The sequence below is a fragment of the Pezoporus occidentalis genome, unplaced genomic scaffold, assembly GCF_034315485.1.
Source record: "Pezoporus occidentalis ecotype Australia unplaced genomic scaffold, CSIRO_AGI_Poc_V1 ctg102, whole genome shotgun sequence".
Lineage (NCBI taxonomy): Eukaryota > Metazoa > Chordata > Aves > Psittaciformes > Psittacidae > Pezoporus > Pezoporus occidentalis.
The window spans coordinates 149,973-163,227 of record NW_026912801.1 but is presented as its reverse complement, the minus strand read 5'-3'; the positions used below and the strand labels follow the sequence as shown (position 1 = coordinate 163,227).

Below are 13,255 nucleotides of genomic sequence, written 5' to 3'. Positions count from 1 at the left end.
ATTTTCCAAGGTCCGAAAAGTGCAATTTCAACCTTAATTTTTATCAATATTCTTAATTTTTAATATCAACTTCCTTAATTAATTATGTTTAATTTAATATTAAACATATTTAATTATATAGTATATAAATTATATTACTATAATGTTAGTTATATTTGATATGAATATCCTTAATTTTTAACAAAGGAAGAAGAGTGAATGGAAAAAGATCACTGACTGGGGATGTGCTTATCCCCAAGGCGGCAGAAGCAACATCTGCTGACTTGATCAGGTAGTGACAGCAAATCACCACAAACAGGAAGACATTCACAACCTGAGGGCTTAAGACATCACCATTTTCAATAGCTGACACAAACCACTTAAGCCTTGCTGAGCCAGAGGATTATACAGGGCCAGTCCCTGCTGTTTCCTCTCTTTTCTTTCACCTTGTGGATATGTAAATAGCCAAATGAAAGTGTTTTCCTCGGAAAAGACAAAAGATTTCCTCAGAAGCTCAAACAAGATGTTAAAGTGAGTCAGATGGTCTCTATCAGTTCACCTTAGGGGAAGAGCAACCTGAAATGGAAGAGCTGTTCTTCCCCATGAGGGCACTGCCAGCCCTGCAGAGTCAGATCAAGTCCAGAGCCTAAGCTCACCCACACAGGAGCTTGAAGAAGGGAGACACAAGGTTATGCAAACTGTGGCAAGCTGCTGCTCTCCTCACATGTGCTTGAAAGAGAAGGGTGCTTTGCCACAGGCATTTAGGAATCAGCAAAGCAGATGGGCTGGCTGATACCAGAACATCAAACTTCAAAGGGCTGAGGTCATGAAGTGATGACCAGCACCCCCTGAGGAGTTGGAATGAGCGTAAGTGCATGCCCAGGTAAGTGACACCGAAACAGTAACTGCAGTCTGACACACAGTGACACAACTACATCATTAAAGCACTTCTTACACCTGCATTATGCTCATTTTTGCAGGCTGACACAGCAAACATGTCAGACATGAGTTTATTTAGGTTCTGTAGGTAGACTGTCCTTTTGTCTATCCCAATACAGTTGGTTCCCTGTCAATCTAGGCAGACATAGAGCATCTCCAAAAGCTCTTCCCACTTCTCTGAGAAGATGGGGCAGCTTCAGAAAAGGAAGGGACATTAAACAGGTTAGAGTCGTATGTTGAATGACTGAGGTTGGACTGCACAGTAAACAGAAGATGTGAGAGCCAACAGTAGCCCTAACACAGAGGTGGTTGTGTGGCTTCCTTTCAGAAGTTCTCTATTTAACCTGATTGAAAATGAAGCTGTTGGCTTTCAAAGCCTTAGAGGAATGAACAGTTGAGATGGAGGAGTCACAAACGGGCTTTCTAAGACATGTCAAAAGGGCAGGCAGCCGCATTACTTACAGATGTGATGAGTCTCGTCTTTTGTGGGTTTGTTTCCATTTTGTGATGGAAAGGCATCAGGGTTTGTGATACACACACCTTGTTCCAAGACAGGAACACATTAAACACCTCTCCGGATGACAACAGGGACTCTTCGGTGTTTCCACATAGGGAACTTCCCCAACACCCAACTATTCATTGTCTGCCCACACCCTCAGGAGGAGAAAGCCCTCAGGGACAAGAGTAAGCATAAAATAGCTCCTGAGGGTAAATACAGGTTAAAATAATTAAAATCTAGTGAGCACTGCTTTCTATTCTTTTACTTACAGAGATCCCCGAGCTATTTGCCCATTGAAGGGCCAATTCCCTTACAGCAGTGATTCTATTTGGCATAATTTCCATAGAACATAGTCCACTTTTAGCAGTGTTTAAGGATTCGCAGAATCAGCCATAAAAATGAGCCATTTCAGTAACTGTTTTTTGGCACATACCAGGCACAGTGAAATCACCACAAAATCAGTAGTAAAGAAACAGTGCTCTCCAGCCACAGCTTCCTTCCAGAGAGGTTTGATAGCATCACTGCAGTAACACTGGCATTTGTAATGCTTGGCTGAGAGTGAAGTCAGGCTGAGATGTTGGTTTATTGCTGTTTAAGTAGCACTGTTATTCACTGCCTTCCCCTACCAAAATGCTTTATGTGAGATCAAGCTGAGATATGTGAAAAAATTAACAAGAGTCAGAACACTGCTCTACCTTCCCCTGGAACCACAGGCCTGACTCATCAAAAGTTCTTGTACACTGTATGAAGTCAAAACCACCAATCGCAAGGATGAGATTAATCAGCATCAACTCTTGTGGAATGATTTTGAAATGAAATCCCTCTTTTCAGTCATCTGTTACCTTTCGCTTCAGCTACAGCCTCAGTCACCCAATGCTGCTTCCACTGGGCAAGAAAATCCAATACACCAATGAGGGGACAATTGAAGCATCCTACCAGGGAAAACCAAGAATCAGTCAGTAACAGCAAAGATGAAACGTTATTTGTTTTAGCTTTTAAATGGATTTAAGCAGCTCAATGCCTAACACTGACATTAGTTCCATGGAAATACCATGTTAACCATCTCAGTGCTGCTCTGTGGAGTCCACTGGGTATGTCAGCCAAGAGCCCAAGGTCCAAGGCTGCAAGCAAGAAAGACCATCAGGGCTCAGGGCACTGACGCAGCCCCTGCAGGCGTAAGCGTTTTATACCAGGGGTTTGAATTACTAACCTGTTAGGGGCAGAAAGAAATAGATGTTTGTCTGCTTAGTTCTGTCAAAAGGGCTTGCTCTCACTGTTATGCTTAATATAATTATCAACACGAGTCTGGCAACTTCAGGAACACATGAGAACATCAGGACATTTGGAAATCTATGCAAAATGTGAAAGAGCAGCTCACCGGTTATTCTTCACAGGGTGAAGAAACATGTACACTCTGCAGACACCTGGACTTGTGGAGATGGTGCTTTAGCCCAGCTGTCCATTCCCAGTCTCTAAGTCTTAACAGGAGTCCAAGCTTCAGAAGCTCAGCAGAGGATATAAGCCTTGCAATAGGAAAGCCAAACAGATCAAAGGGACAACTTCAGCATTGCTAATAGGGAAACGAGTCCTTGTCACCTTTCAGACTTGCAAAGAGGATGGCAAGTGCTGATCCTGGTCTAGGAACAATTCCACTTACCATTTCACCACATAAAGGTAGAAAATAAAGGCATTAAACCCAGGTTCTTCCAAAAAATAACCTTTATTGTTTTGGTTGTAAATATAAAAAAATGCATTGCACAATTTGACAGACCTACTGAAAAGTGCTACATATCAACAGCACAACAGAAGTTGTGTCATGCAACAGAACAGGAAACCTAGGCAAAGCAAGAGCACAACCTGAAGTCCTCATACCTCCAAGCTCTATTTTTCCCTTTTTTGTGTTTTTTTTTTAAACAAGAATGAACTCCATTCACTTAAAACACATTTAAATACAAGGTTAGAAGAAGAAAAAGAGCAATTTATTCATTGTATTGTTAATTTAAACGCTTGCGCCTAACATTGATAACTTTTGATTCAAACCTTTACTCATGATGGCAAAGTTCAGATATAAAAGCAGTTCAGTCATTCTATTATCTAAGATGTGTTTCTTTGTAACGGAATCAAGTTTTACAGATCAAGCTACAATTCAGTACTACCACTTCTGCTCTAACACAGAAATCCGACCAAGAATGAAACAAAAAGAAACCTGAAGCCTTAACTGATGTTGTGGGAACAATACTGGAGCCCTGTAAAACTAAAAACCCCAGAACAAATGATTTTCTCTGGAACTCAAGTGTATAAACTGAGGAGTAATAGGAAAACTCCTGTTGTGTCACCTAACATAAAAACCTAAAAGTCATCAACAGTTGTCCATAGTCCTCCAAGACTGGTACAACTGAATCCCTAATCCACTTACCACTATTTGGGTGTTTTCCCGTGCAATAAATGTGGAAAGGAACCAAAAAAGAAAGAAAGAAAAAGGTCAAAACAGTCAACAACCCAGTCTATCTTCTAGTCGGCAACATCAAGGCAAGAATTATCCACTCCAGAAACACATAAAGCGTAATAGCTTTCAAATATTTTGTGCTGCAAAAGCATGATCTTTCTGAATGTTTCTGCAGTGAGTTTCCCTCTCTTGCTCTCAAACTGCTCTTCAGGAGTTTTGCACTTCAGAAGCAAACAAAACCTCCACAGTGTGTGCATACGCATGTGTGCACACACATTCAAGGGAATGTAAAAACCCCTGAAGATACAAAGTAAAGGGATGCTATTTTTCAATGCAATTTGTCTTTTCAAGCCATTTCAGATTTAGAAATTGATGCATTTGCATATTTACTGGTATCTGTCAAACTTCTGCTATGACAGTATGCACACGTGTGCAGATGTGCTTGTGTATGCAGGAGGATGGTGAAGTCAGCAGGAAAGACGCAGTTTCTTCCACACATATGCACAATTTTCCACAACCTCAGTGTCAGAGGGACACAGTAATTGCCATGCAGATAAAATCCTCTTAAATCCCAGTGAAGCCCCATTTTGTCAGTTCACTGGATTTTCCACATAGCATTGTAATAGAGGGACAAACGTATGACTTAAGATAAATCGAATACATACATGATGCCAAGATCTAAGGCACAGATGGAAACATTCTAGTAAGCCTCCCTTCAAGGAAGGCTTCCCAAAGAGTCTAGGAAAGCATGGAAGAACAAATCAATCAGGTCAAATGGTATTAATCAAGAATCCTTTGGTTTTGTGCAGAGATCAGACTAGCAAGATGAAGTATGCAGCTGTATCTGTTCCTACTACTCATTAATTCCTTCAATTCTTGTTTGCTCCTAGACTTTCAGCACTTACTCCTCCTGTTAACAGGGAGCATTATACAAACCTAGTAACTATACCAGATAATGCACAAGTTCTCCAGAACTTGTGTTTGTGGCGAGAGCCACCTAAATACAGTGACTGATAGAATTCAAGGTCAGAAGGAACCATGAGACTACCTCAGCTTGACTTTGTGTGTATCACTGGCCATCACTGCTTTATCTAGCCATTCCTTTCAGTGAAATGTGTTGGATTTGACTGAATGATTTGTGTTCAATTGTACGGGAATTCTTTAAAATTAGTTTAGCACCAATTCACTGAAGACAGATGTGCATCATCTGGAATTCTGTATAGACCATAGGCACTGTGTGTTTTGCTTAAGTGTACTCTGGTGACACTGAGGAAATCAGACTGCTTAAATTAAGGGACAAAGTGTTACCAAACAGTTCTTTAAACCAAAGTGAAACTGTGCAGAATTAATACATACGTGGTCAATTGCTTTTCATACCGATCCTCAGCAGTTTCACTGTGCAGATGTGGGACGTAAACCAGCCTTTTTCCTCCTCCTGTGTCTCCAAATGAAGTGAAATCACACCCCTCACAAGGCTGACTGACAGAAGAAAAGGATTCTGATTTGCAATAATAGGGTGAGAAAAAATACATTGACTTGCTGCTTCAAAGAGCAGACACATCATTTCTGGTAACTGTACTACGTGGAAAGTATCTTTCCACTTTTCCTTCCTTCCCTCCTACACTCTTGCCTAAGTAAGCAATCTTTTATTTAATGTTTTTCTCTTTACTGTGTTCAGATTTGCAGTCTTTTACTAGTGCCATGAGCTTGTTCCTCCACCAGTTATTAAAATAAGCGTTTTACCTCCAATTGTAACCAGCTCATGCTGCAATGAGCATGATGGTTTTTCCATCCACATCCAGCTAAAACCTGTGAATGAACAAAATCTTTAGCAGTTCAGTCACACTACCCCTTCCCTTTCAACTTCCAATCCATTCAGTGAGATTGGAGATGTTGAGATTTAAGCTTAGCAGTCATCAGACTTCCCTGGGCTTTGAAGTGTGCTTGCAGTGCACTTTGCTTGTTGAGACAAAACTCTTGATGTCATTGATACCAGGAATGGTAGAAATCAAGCACAATCACTGCCTGACAAGGAGGAGACCACACTGTAGGGGAGGCATTAGAGGATCTGTTCATCTGAAAAGTACAGCAAAAACACAAGTGAGTCTGTTCCTGGACAATTTGCCTACTGATTTCTTTCTAGAAAACCGGGTAAGTACTTTTAACATGCAAATCCACATGCAGCTATCTCTGCATCTCAATGAGACAGGCCAGGAAAGAAAAAACTCCCCAGCTAATCACAGTGTTAAATGACTTCCTCAGAACCAAGCTCACAATCAATGATAAAAATGGGAGGATTTAAAGCGCTGATTTAAAAAAGAAGCTACACTTAAGTCAACACTTTTTATCCAGATGCATCCCAAAGAGTATTCCTTGATTACCACATTGTTGTATGAAAGACTTTGATATGGATGCCCCAGAAAATCTACTCGCTATTTAATTACTATGACAACCCTTTACACACTATTTCCACAAACCATTCCTTACTGAGACCTGGATTTTTGCTGGTTCTGTCACAAGGACACAGGTTTTCACATGTGCCACAAACTTCAAATGATATGTTAGAACTATCGTTAAAAAAACAAACCAACAAAGTATCTTTCATTTGTCTACAGAGCTACAGAAAGGCATGTTGATATTCAGATCATGCTGTTTCGTCTTCCCCTTCAGCTCCTTTCCCCCCAACAGTGCCCAAGTCCTCAACTCACAGTACCTCTTGCTCGAGGAGAAGGGTTAACCTTTCATGCTTTCCTCTTGCTACAAGCCTGCTCTCAGAACAAGGAAGAAAAATACTCCCACTGCTTCATCCTACTCCCCAGGCCTATTGCTTTGTTTTAAACTTTGGCCTACCCAGTGCTGAGAAAAACTACATCCCCCAGAGGAGAACCTACTGACCTCATTTCAGCACTGTGCAATGCCCCAGTGTTTCAGCTGCTCCTCATTTTAGCACTGTGCCAGCCGCTAGTCGCATCCAGGCAGCCTGCTTCTGAAACTGGGAGAAAACCACCCACAGGAGGTACAAGGGAGACGTTACCCATAGTTTGCATAGCTCTTAAGAATCAGCATCAAGTAATGAGAGGAATTACAAGGGTCATGGGATCACTCCAGACTATGAACAATCAGCTGGAATGAATATCCCAGTGCTGCCTCAGGATGGACAGAGACTGCTATAAGAAGACTTCAGTTTACCTGCAGCAGAGCACAGTGCTTGCTGAGACTGTCACAGAAAAATGTTATGCACTATTTTGGGTTTTAAACATTTTTATATGTTTTGTCATTCATGTTGAACATAACCTTCCCATACAGACCAAATATAGCTAAGTCCTTCAGGCTTTTCAGATAGAAGGCAAAAAGAACAAGCAAGAAAGAAGCAAAGAACTGCCTACAAGTCCACGTGCTTTGATATAGTTTCTGAGATAGCAAAAAAGCCAATTTCTTAACATTACAAACTCAACTCTTGTCTCTGAAGCGCTACTACACTTATCTATGGATGTGTTTCATATGTGCACATTTTATGAGGAAGGCAGCTGAACTCTGCAGAGTGCAAAGAAAACAGTTCAGAGAGTAAATGGGTATGAAATCCATACGTTCTAATTGCAGAATCTATGCCATTTAAAACTCCTTTCTTGCCCTTCCTGCACAGCCTGCTACTGACTCACTTGCAATGGCTGTATCAGGAAAAAGAATAAAAGTCAGCTACTTTATTTACTAGAAAATAAAGCATGTCTTGAAACTGATCATATGCAATGATACACTCATGAAAATAAAGATACACAAAACAGAGCCTGAGATTTTAATTCTAGTATTTTTGCCACAAGTTGACATCATTGACGGATTTTTCTTCTCCTTTGGTTTTAAAGATGATCCTGTTTAACAACTCTCACTATTCAAGTAAAACAAATGGAACTGAATACCAGAAAACAAAATAAAAAGCACATTTTGTTTGATGAAATTGGAAGTGTATTTCTCCTTCAGGAGAACATCCCTTGGTGTACAAGATTGACACTTCAAAGAAGTTGGTACTCAAAGCTTTTTCACAGAAGTGTGTTTGTTGCATATAGATGCATGCTGCATTGATGGAGATATATTGCTGCCTGCAGGACTCAAACCTGCTAAATTTACCTGAGCTTGGTGTTTTCTTACTTAACGGAGTACAGCACAGCACTGAAGAAGAATCAAAACGTTATGACAACGTTGCCTCAGAGTTCCACATATTCTGAAGGCAGAGCCAGATGCCCTGAACAACGTCCCGTGTGATGGAGATAATTCTTTCTAAAGTGCATCAACTGAAAGGAGCCTCACCAGGCTGCTGGACTGGTAGGTTCCCCACCCCTTGTATAAGCAACTCATTGCCTTTGGCTGTTAGGTTTCACCAGCTGTTTTGTTCATCTTGTTAACTGCCTCAGCAGCTTGCTCTGGCAGGCACGATGGGTCCGACAGAACTGAGGTGGTTGTACTCAGATGCCGGAGGGTGTTCAGCACCACTGTAAAAAAAAAAGTCAGAAAAGCATCAAGAAAAGCTGTTAGTGTGACTGCAAACAGATCCACACAGGACAGTGTGCAGGTACCGCGAGGCTGTTACACACAGATGTGGAAATACCTCTGCAAAACATGCACACCTCCACACACAGCGACGGCAATAAACAGATGTGTAAGAACTGTGCAGATGTAGTGCTTTAAACAACCCACTGTTGGGTTGTAAACTATTCCTTCTACAAAAGAGGACACCATTTGGGAATTAAAACTGTAAATGTAAATAGTTGCTGAAATGCAAGAGGGAAAGGACCAGGCTATCATGCCCAGACAGAAGGTCATTCCAAAGCTAAATATGAATCTCCAGTCTTCCTTCAGAATGCGGTAAATCATGCTGGCCTCACTCTAACTAGACTGAAGCATCTGAAATTTAAATGCAGCTCGAGACTGTTTAAATTCTGGTATCTGTATTTGTTGTTTGGGTTTCTTCTGTTTAGTGTTAATCATGCAACCGAGTGTCTTCACAGAGGTTCGTATTTTTCCACTGAGATAGGAGAAAGGAACTGGAAGTCACATTTAGCATCATGTGATTTCTTTGTCATCCCCTGGCTTTCAAGAAATAGTGTTCTACATGGGCTCGCTTTCAATGATCTGGAATAACTGCTGGAGAGAACCTTACTTACTTGGCCTCAGAACAGGGAGAGAACAGTGCTGATCCACCCAGGCCACTGCAGTTTGATTCAGATCCTTAAAGCTTGTAGAGGAAACCATCCCATTGAAGGACTCAAACAATGGCTTAATAATAATGCTGAACTGCAAATCATCAAATGTTAAGGGAGACAACAAAGGAGGAGTTCAAAACATTCTATGGGAAAGGCTACTATAGCCTTCCCCTGTTTTCTGCAGAGAAAACAATGGACTTCTAAACAGACTGCAACCACTAGAGGCATTGCAACATTTCAAAGAGTCTGTTTTACATCTTTAACATTAAGACAAAGGAAAAAAATGACCCTCAGTTCAATATGGACCAGAACAGTAGCAAGCTGAGGACTGTCAGGCTTTCATTTTGGCTCTCTGTTGTCACAGCTTGGAAGGATGGGCTGGAATTGGCAATAACCTTCCTGGCAGAAAAGGAGCAGAGAGGATTTTTAGCCTGTAATGTATTAGGACGTACAGAGCACCACTACAAGCCTCAGCTGCCCCAGCTCCAAGGCATTCAGAGGGGATTTCCTGGAATATCTGAACTCAAACCAGCTTCTTCTACCACAATAACTCAGCAAGGGGATTCAAGGTATATTTATTTCAGAAGCTGGTTGGATGATAAAACTCATGTGAAGGCTCAGAATCTGTGGTTTTATCATGTTACTCTGGATGTCAGCAGCAAGTAAGAATATGGTCCAAATCAATCTCAGCATTGTCATATATCCCCATCTCACTGGGGCTGACAATCAAGATAGGTCTAATAACACTTGAGGGGATTTACATGCCCTTATACACTTTGACAGTGACTGGAAGAACAACATGGGTATTACTCAATGGATATTCTAATATTCAAGAGTATTCTATTCTTGGGTTATCTCTGGTTGCCCAAGAGAAATCAGATTACTCATTTCCCTCTTATATGCAACAGAAACTATGGCATTTTCATATTTGTAATGAAACTGCTCTTCTCTCTTTTACAGTCATTCCACAAGGAGGAGCTTTTTTATTATTAACACTCACCCCTGGACCTTGCCAGTTTTTACTGCTATGCACTTAGGATTCAATCCAGCTCACTGAACGACTGTTGGGTCACAGTTCCACCCTGACTTGTAAAGTGAAGTTTGGGAACATTACATTGCCTATCAACTTCTTCTTTCACCAACCACAAACACCTTTGTCTTTGCCCAAATATGACAAAAAGCAGCTACCCAGAACTGCATCTTCATCCCTGAAAACCTCTGCCACTTTCCAGAAGTGTCTTACTTCCAAATTCCAGAGGTAATTAGCATCTTAGAGCAGCATAAAACGAACACACCATCCCATCAGCAAACATGTGCAGGATTGTCTTTAGTACATCGATCAAACTGGTTATTTAAAAACCTCTGGGTTTGTAATTTAGTTGGAATTGTTACAGAATTAATCGTGCTGTAGAATCCAGAGGTTCAACAGCTGCACCAGTCTTAAGTTATCAGAGTTTGCCTGAGAGCTTGCTAAGAAATCTTTCCTAAAACAATGCTAAAAAGAGAAGTATCTTTCTAGGGCCAACATAAACCAGGGAACACCAAAGAAAGCATTTTTATATATGAAAGAATGAAAAATGCTGTACTTCATGCATGCACAAGCATGCACAGAAGTACTCATGTTATCCAGGGAGTTAGAAATAACCAGCACAGAACAGAGATAGAAAATCTGAAGCGCAAATAGCTACATGAAGAAATGAAGTTTAATGGGAAAAGGGAAGGTTAGCACTAATGATCATTGCTAATTACTAACTGCCCTGAACTGATCCAAGTGAATAATGTTTGATCCAAACTAGTTCAGTCTGTAGAGCACAGACTAATCTTGTTTCACTCAGTTTGTATCTTTCAACCTCCTATATTATCATCTGCCTACAAGCACAGCTGCCAGCAGCACTCGAGAAGCAAAGAGAAACTAAGTTGATTCCCTGTTGTAACAAAAGACAAACAGAAAACTGAAAGAAAATCAAAGAGGGGGAGGGAGAAGGGAACATGCAAGTTTTTACAACCGCCACTGCAACAGCTTCAGTAATTGTTTGTAATAGCTTTTCCTCCAAAATCTTTGTTATTCTCTGTTCAGTTCTTCCATGAGGCAAGAACTACAGTTACAGCAGCAGTCCAACATCGCTTGCACTATAATAACCCACCAAGAAAACCCTGCCTTTGTGCTGCATTTTACTTTCAAGTTACCTCCCACGCTTTAAAATGAACAAGTTCTGCCTCATGACAGTCAATAAGGCAGAAATTCACATCCACATACAGGTGTGAATGAAAACTGAGGGCAGATGTAATTGAAGTAACTTTGCTTGAAGCATGAAAATCCAGAGTTCTTGGCTCTATTAGTACCAAACCTCAAGTTCAGCAGGTTGATATAAAAAGGATACAATCCAAAACTTCCAGTTCTGCAGGGTCCTGCTTCTCACATACTCATCAAACATCCTCCTCATGTGGTCAAACCTTTGCCGTGTTACGGGAGCCCCGGTAGCAGGGAGCTGCTGTTGACAAGAACTGCAAAGAAGATGTTCTGAGGTCAGAATCCCCACCAGAAAGGACACTTCCAGACTAAATCATAGCAAGAGAAAAGTGTGTATCCCCAGTATCCCTGACCAAGGTGGCTTCCCAGTGCATGACCCCCTCCAGAATGTGACTGTTATAGCCAGGAATACATACTGTCTTCCCATCAATTTTGTCTATATTCATACAGCAAAGCCATTTCTCAAGCTTCTACACACTTCTCATTACAAGCAACAAAGCTGAAAACAAAGTGTAACATAGGACAAAGAAGTTTTTGGCATCCAATTAGAAAAAGGCACATTAGGAGTCAAAAGAAAAACTTACAGGGTTACTCCTGAGCAATGTTACAGCTGAAAATGTTACAGAGATTCTTCAGGAACAGATCAATTTGAAATAAAATCAGACATCATCATACTTTAACAGAAAAATCCCAAGGTTGTGATTTGCTGATAAGTCTAACGTAATGCCTAAGCCTAACACTGCTGTAGATGGAAGAAAAACCACCGGGGTTCTCAACATGCTTTGCAATAGCACAGAACTATCTTAAACCCACAGAGGAAACTGAGGCACCAGGAAGGTGAAGCGACTTATCAAGAGTTACGTGCAGCCAGTGGCAAGCTTCTTGATTCCAAATCCTGTGTCTTATGTACTCAGTCTTATTCTCCTATGAAAACTGACTGCATTTGGAAGGAGAACTGCAGCAAAGCCATCATGAAGAGTAAGTGTTTGATCACCCAGTGAGCACAGCTTTATAAAAACATGTCACTGACTTCTTCCCAGAAGTGTTCTAACTGACCTGATGTGTCTTTTCTAATGCTGCCACTGCTGGGCATCCCTTCTCAGAGCTTGCTGGAAATCCACATGGTTTGCTACCAATGCCCATCCCACAGCAACTATGCTTTTTGCTTGGCAGCTGGTAGCAACCCTACTTCTGCTCAATACCCATCTGCCATTTGGCATGACATCTGAGGCAAACATTCCCTGTTGTTAGCCAAAGCAACATTCAAGCTGCTCTGCTTCATTACAGAAAGCTCCCCAAATCTCACATGATGGCAGCGTTTAGCTCCTCGATTTCTTCCCGAAGGCGCCTGGTTTCCTCTTGCATCTGTGTTCTTTCCTGCTGTAGTTTAGCGATATATTCTACTGTTTTCTGGAGCATGATTGCATGGCTGATCTAGACCAAACACAAACATAGAGCTCACTTTCTGGAACAAAGCTAGACAGGTGAAGAGTTTGCCCCTAACCTGCTGTAACACCCCGAAAAGCACTTCAGCACCTTAAAGTTTCCTTCACTGTGTGCAAAAGGACACAGGCAGAGCAGAACACTTTAGGTAATACTAAACTTCATTTCTCTGACTTCTGTCTGCACACTAGTACAGAGAAATGTGGTTGCAGTGGTTGTTTTCTTCCACAAATTATAGTTTTGCTACTTTGTCGGAAGAAGTCATTTACTTATTTGTTTCATTTCATTACCTAGCCTCTTGAAAACACTTGCAATTCTCACTTGAGTACTGAAGGATGTGCTACAACTGCTGATAGATTCATTGCCCTGTTAGAAGTGTTGTTTCAAGTTGACAATATAGATTATTTCGTTTGGGAAACCAGAAGTTACTAACAGAAGGCAACACAGTTTAGCTATCACCAAAGGAGACAGAAACAATATCACAGATTCTTTTAAAAATACCA

At 41.1% G+C, this 13,255-nt stretch overlaps 1 protein-coding gene across 3 annotated transcripts in view; it reads right to left on the bottom strand.

The window, feature by feature from the left end:
* Positions 1 to 7,106: 7,106 nt before the first annotated feature.
* MLXIP (MLX interacting protein) overlaps positions 7,107 to 13,255 on the bottom strand; it is a 46,142-nt gene continuing 39,993 nt past the window's right edge. For 2 of the 3 annotated variants that reach the window (XM_062613904.1, XM_062613908.1), the window contains 4 exons: positions 12,616 to 12,743; positions 11,440 to 11,563; positions 9,020 to 9,149; positions 7,107 to 8,347 (listed from right to left, as the gene is read on the bottom strand). In XM_062613904.1, the coding sequence (XP_062469888.1) occupies positions 8,226 to 8,347; positions 9,020 to 9,149; positions 11,440 to 11,563; positions 12,616 to 12,743 (504 nt within the window). In that variant the 3' untranslated portion in view covers positions 7,107 to 8,225. Of the gene's footprint in view, positions 8,348 to 9,019; positions 9,150 to 11,439; positions 11,564 to 12,615; positions 12,744 to 13,255 lie in introns of those variants that run through there. The other variant, XR_009963904.1, reaches the window with a different exon arrangement.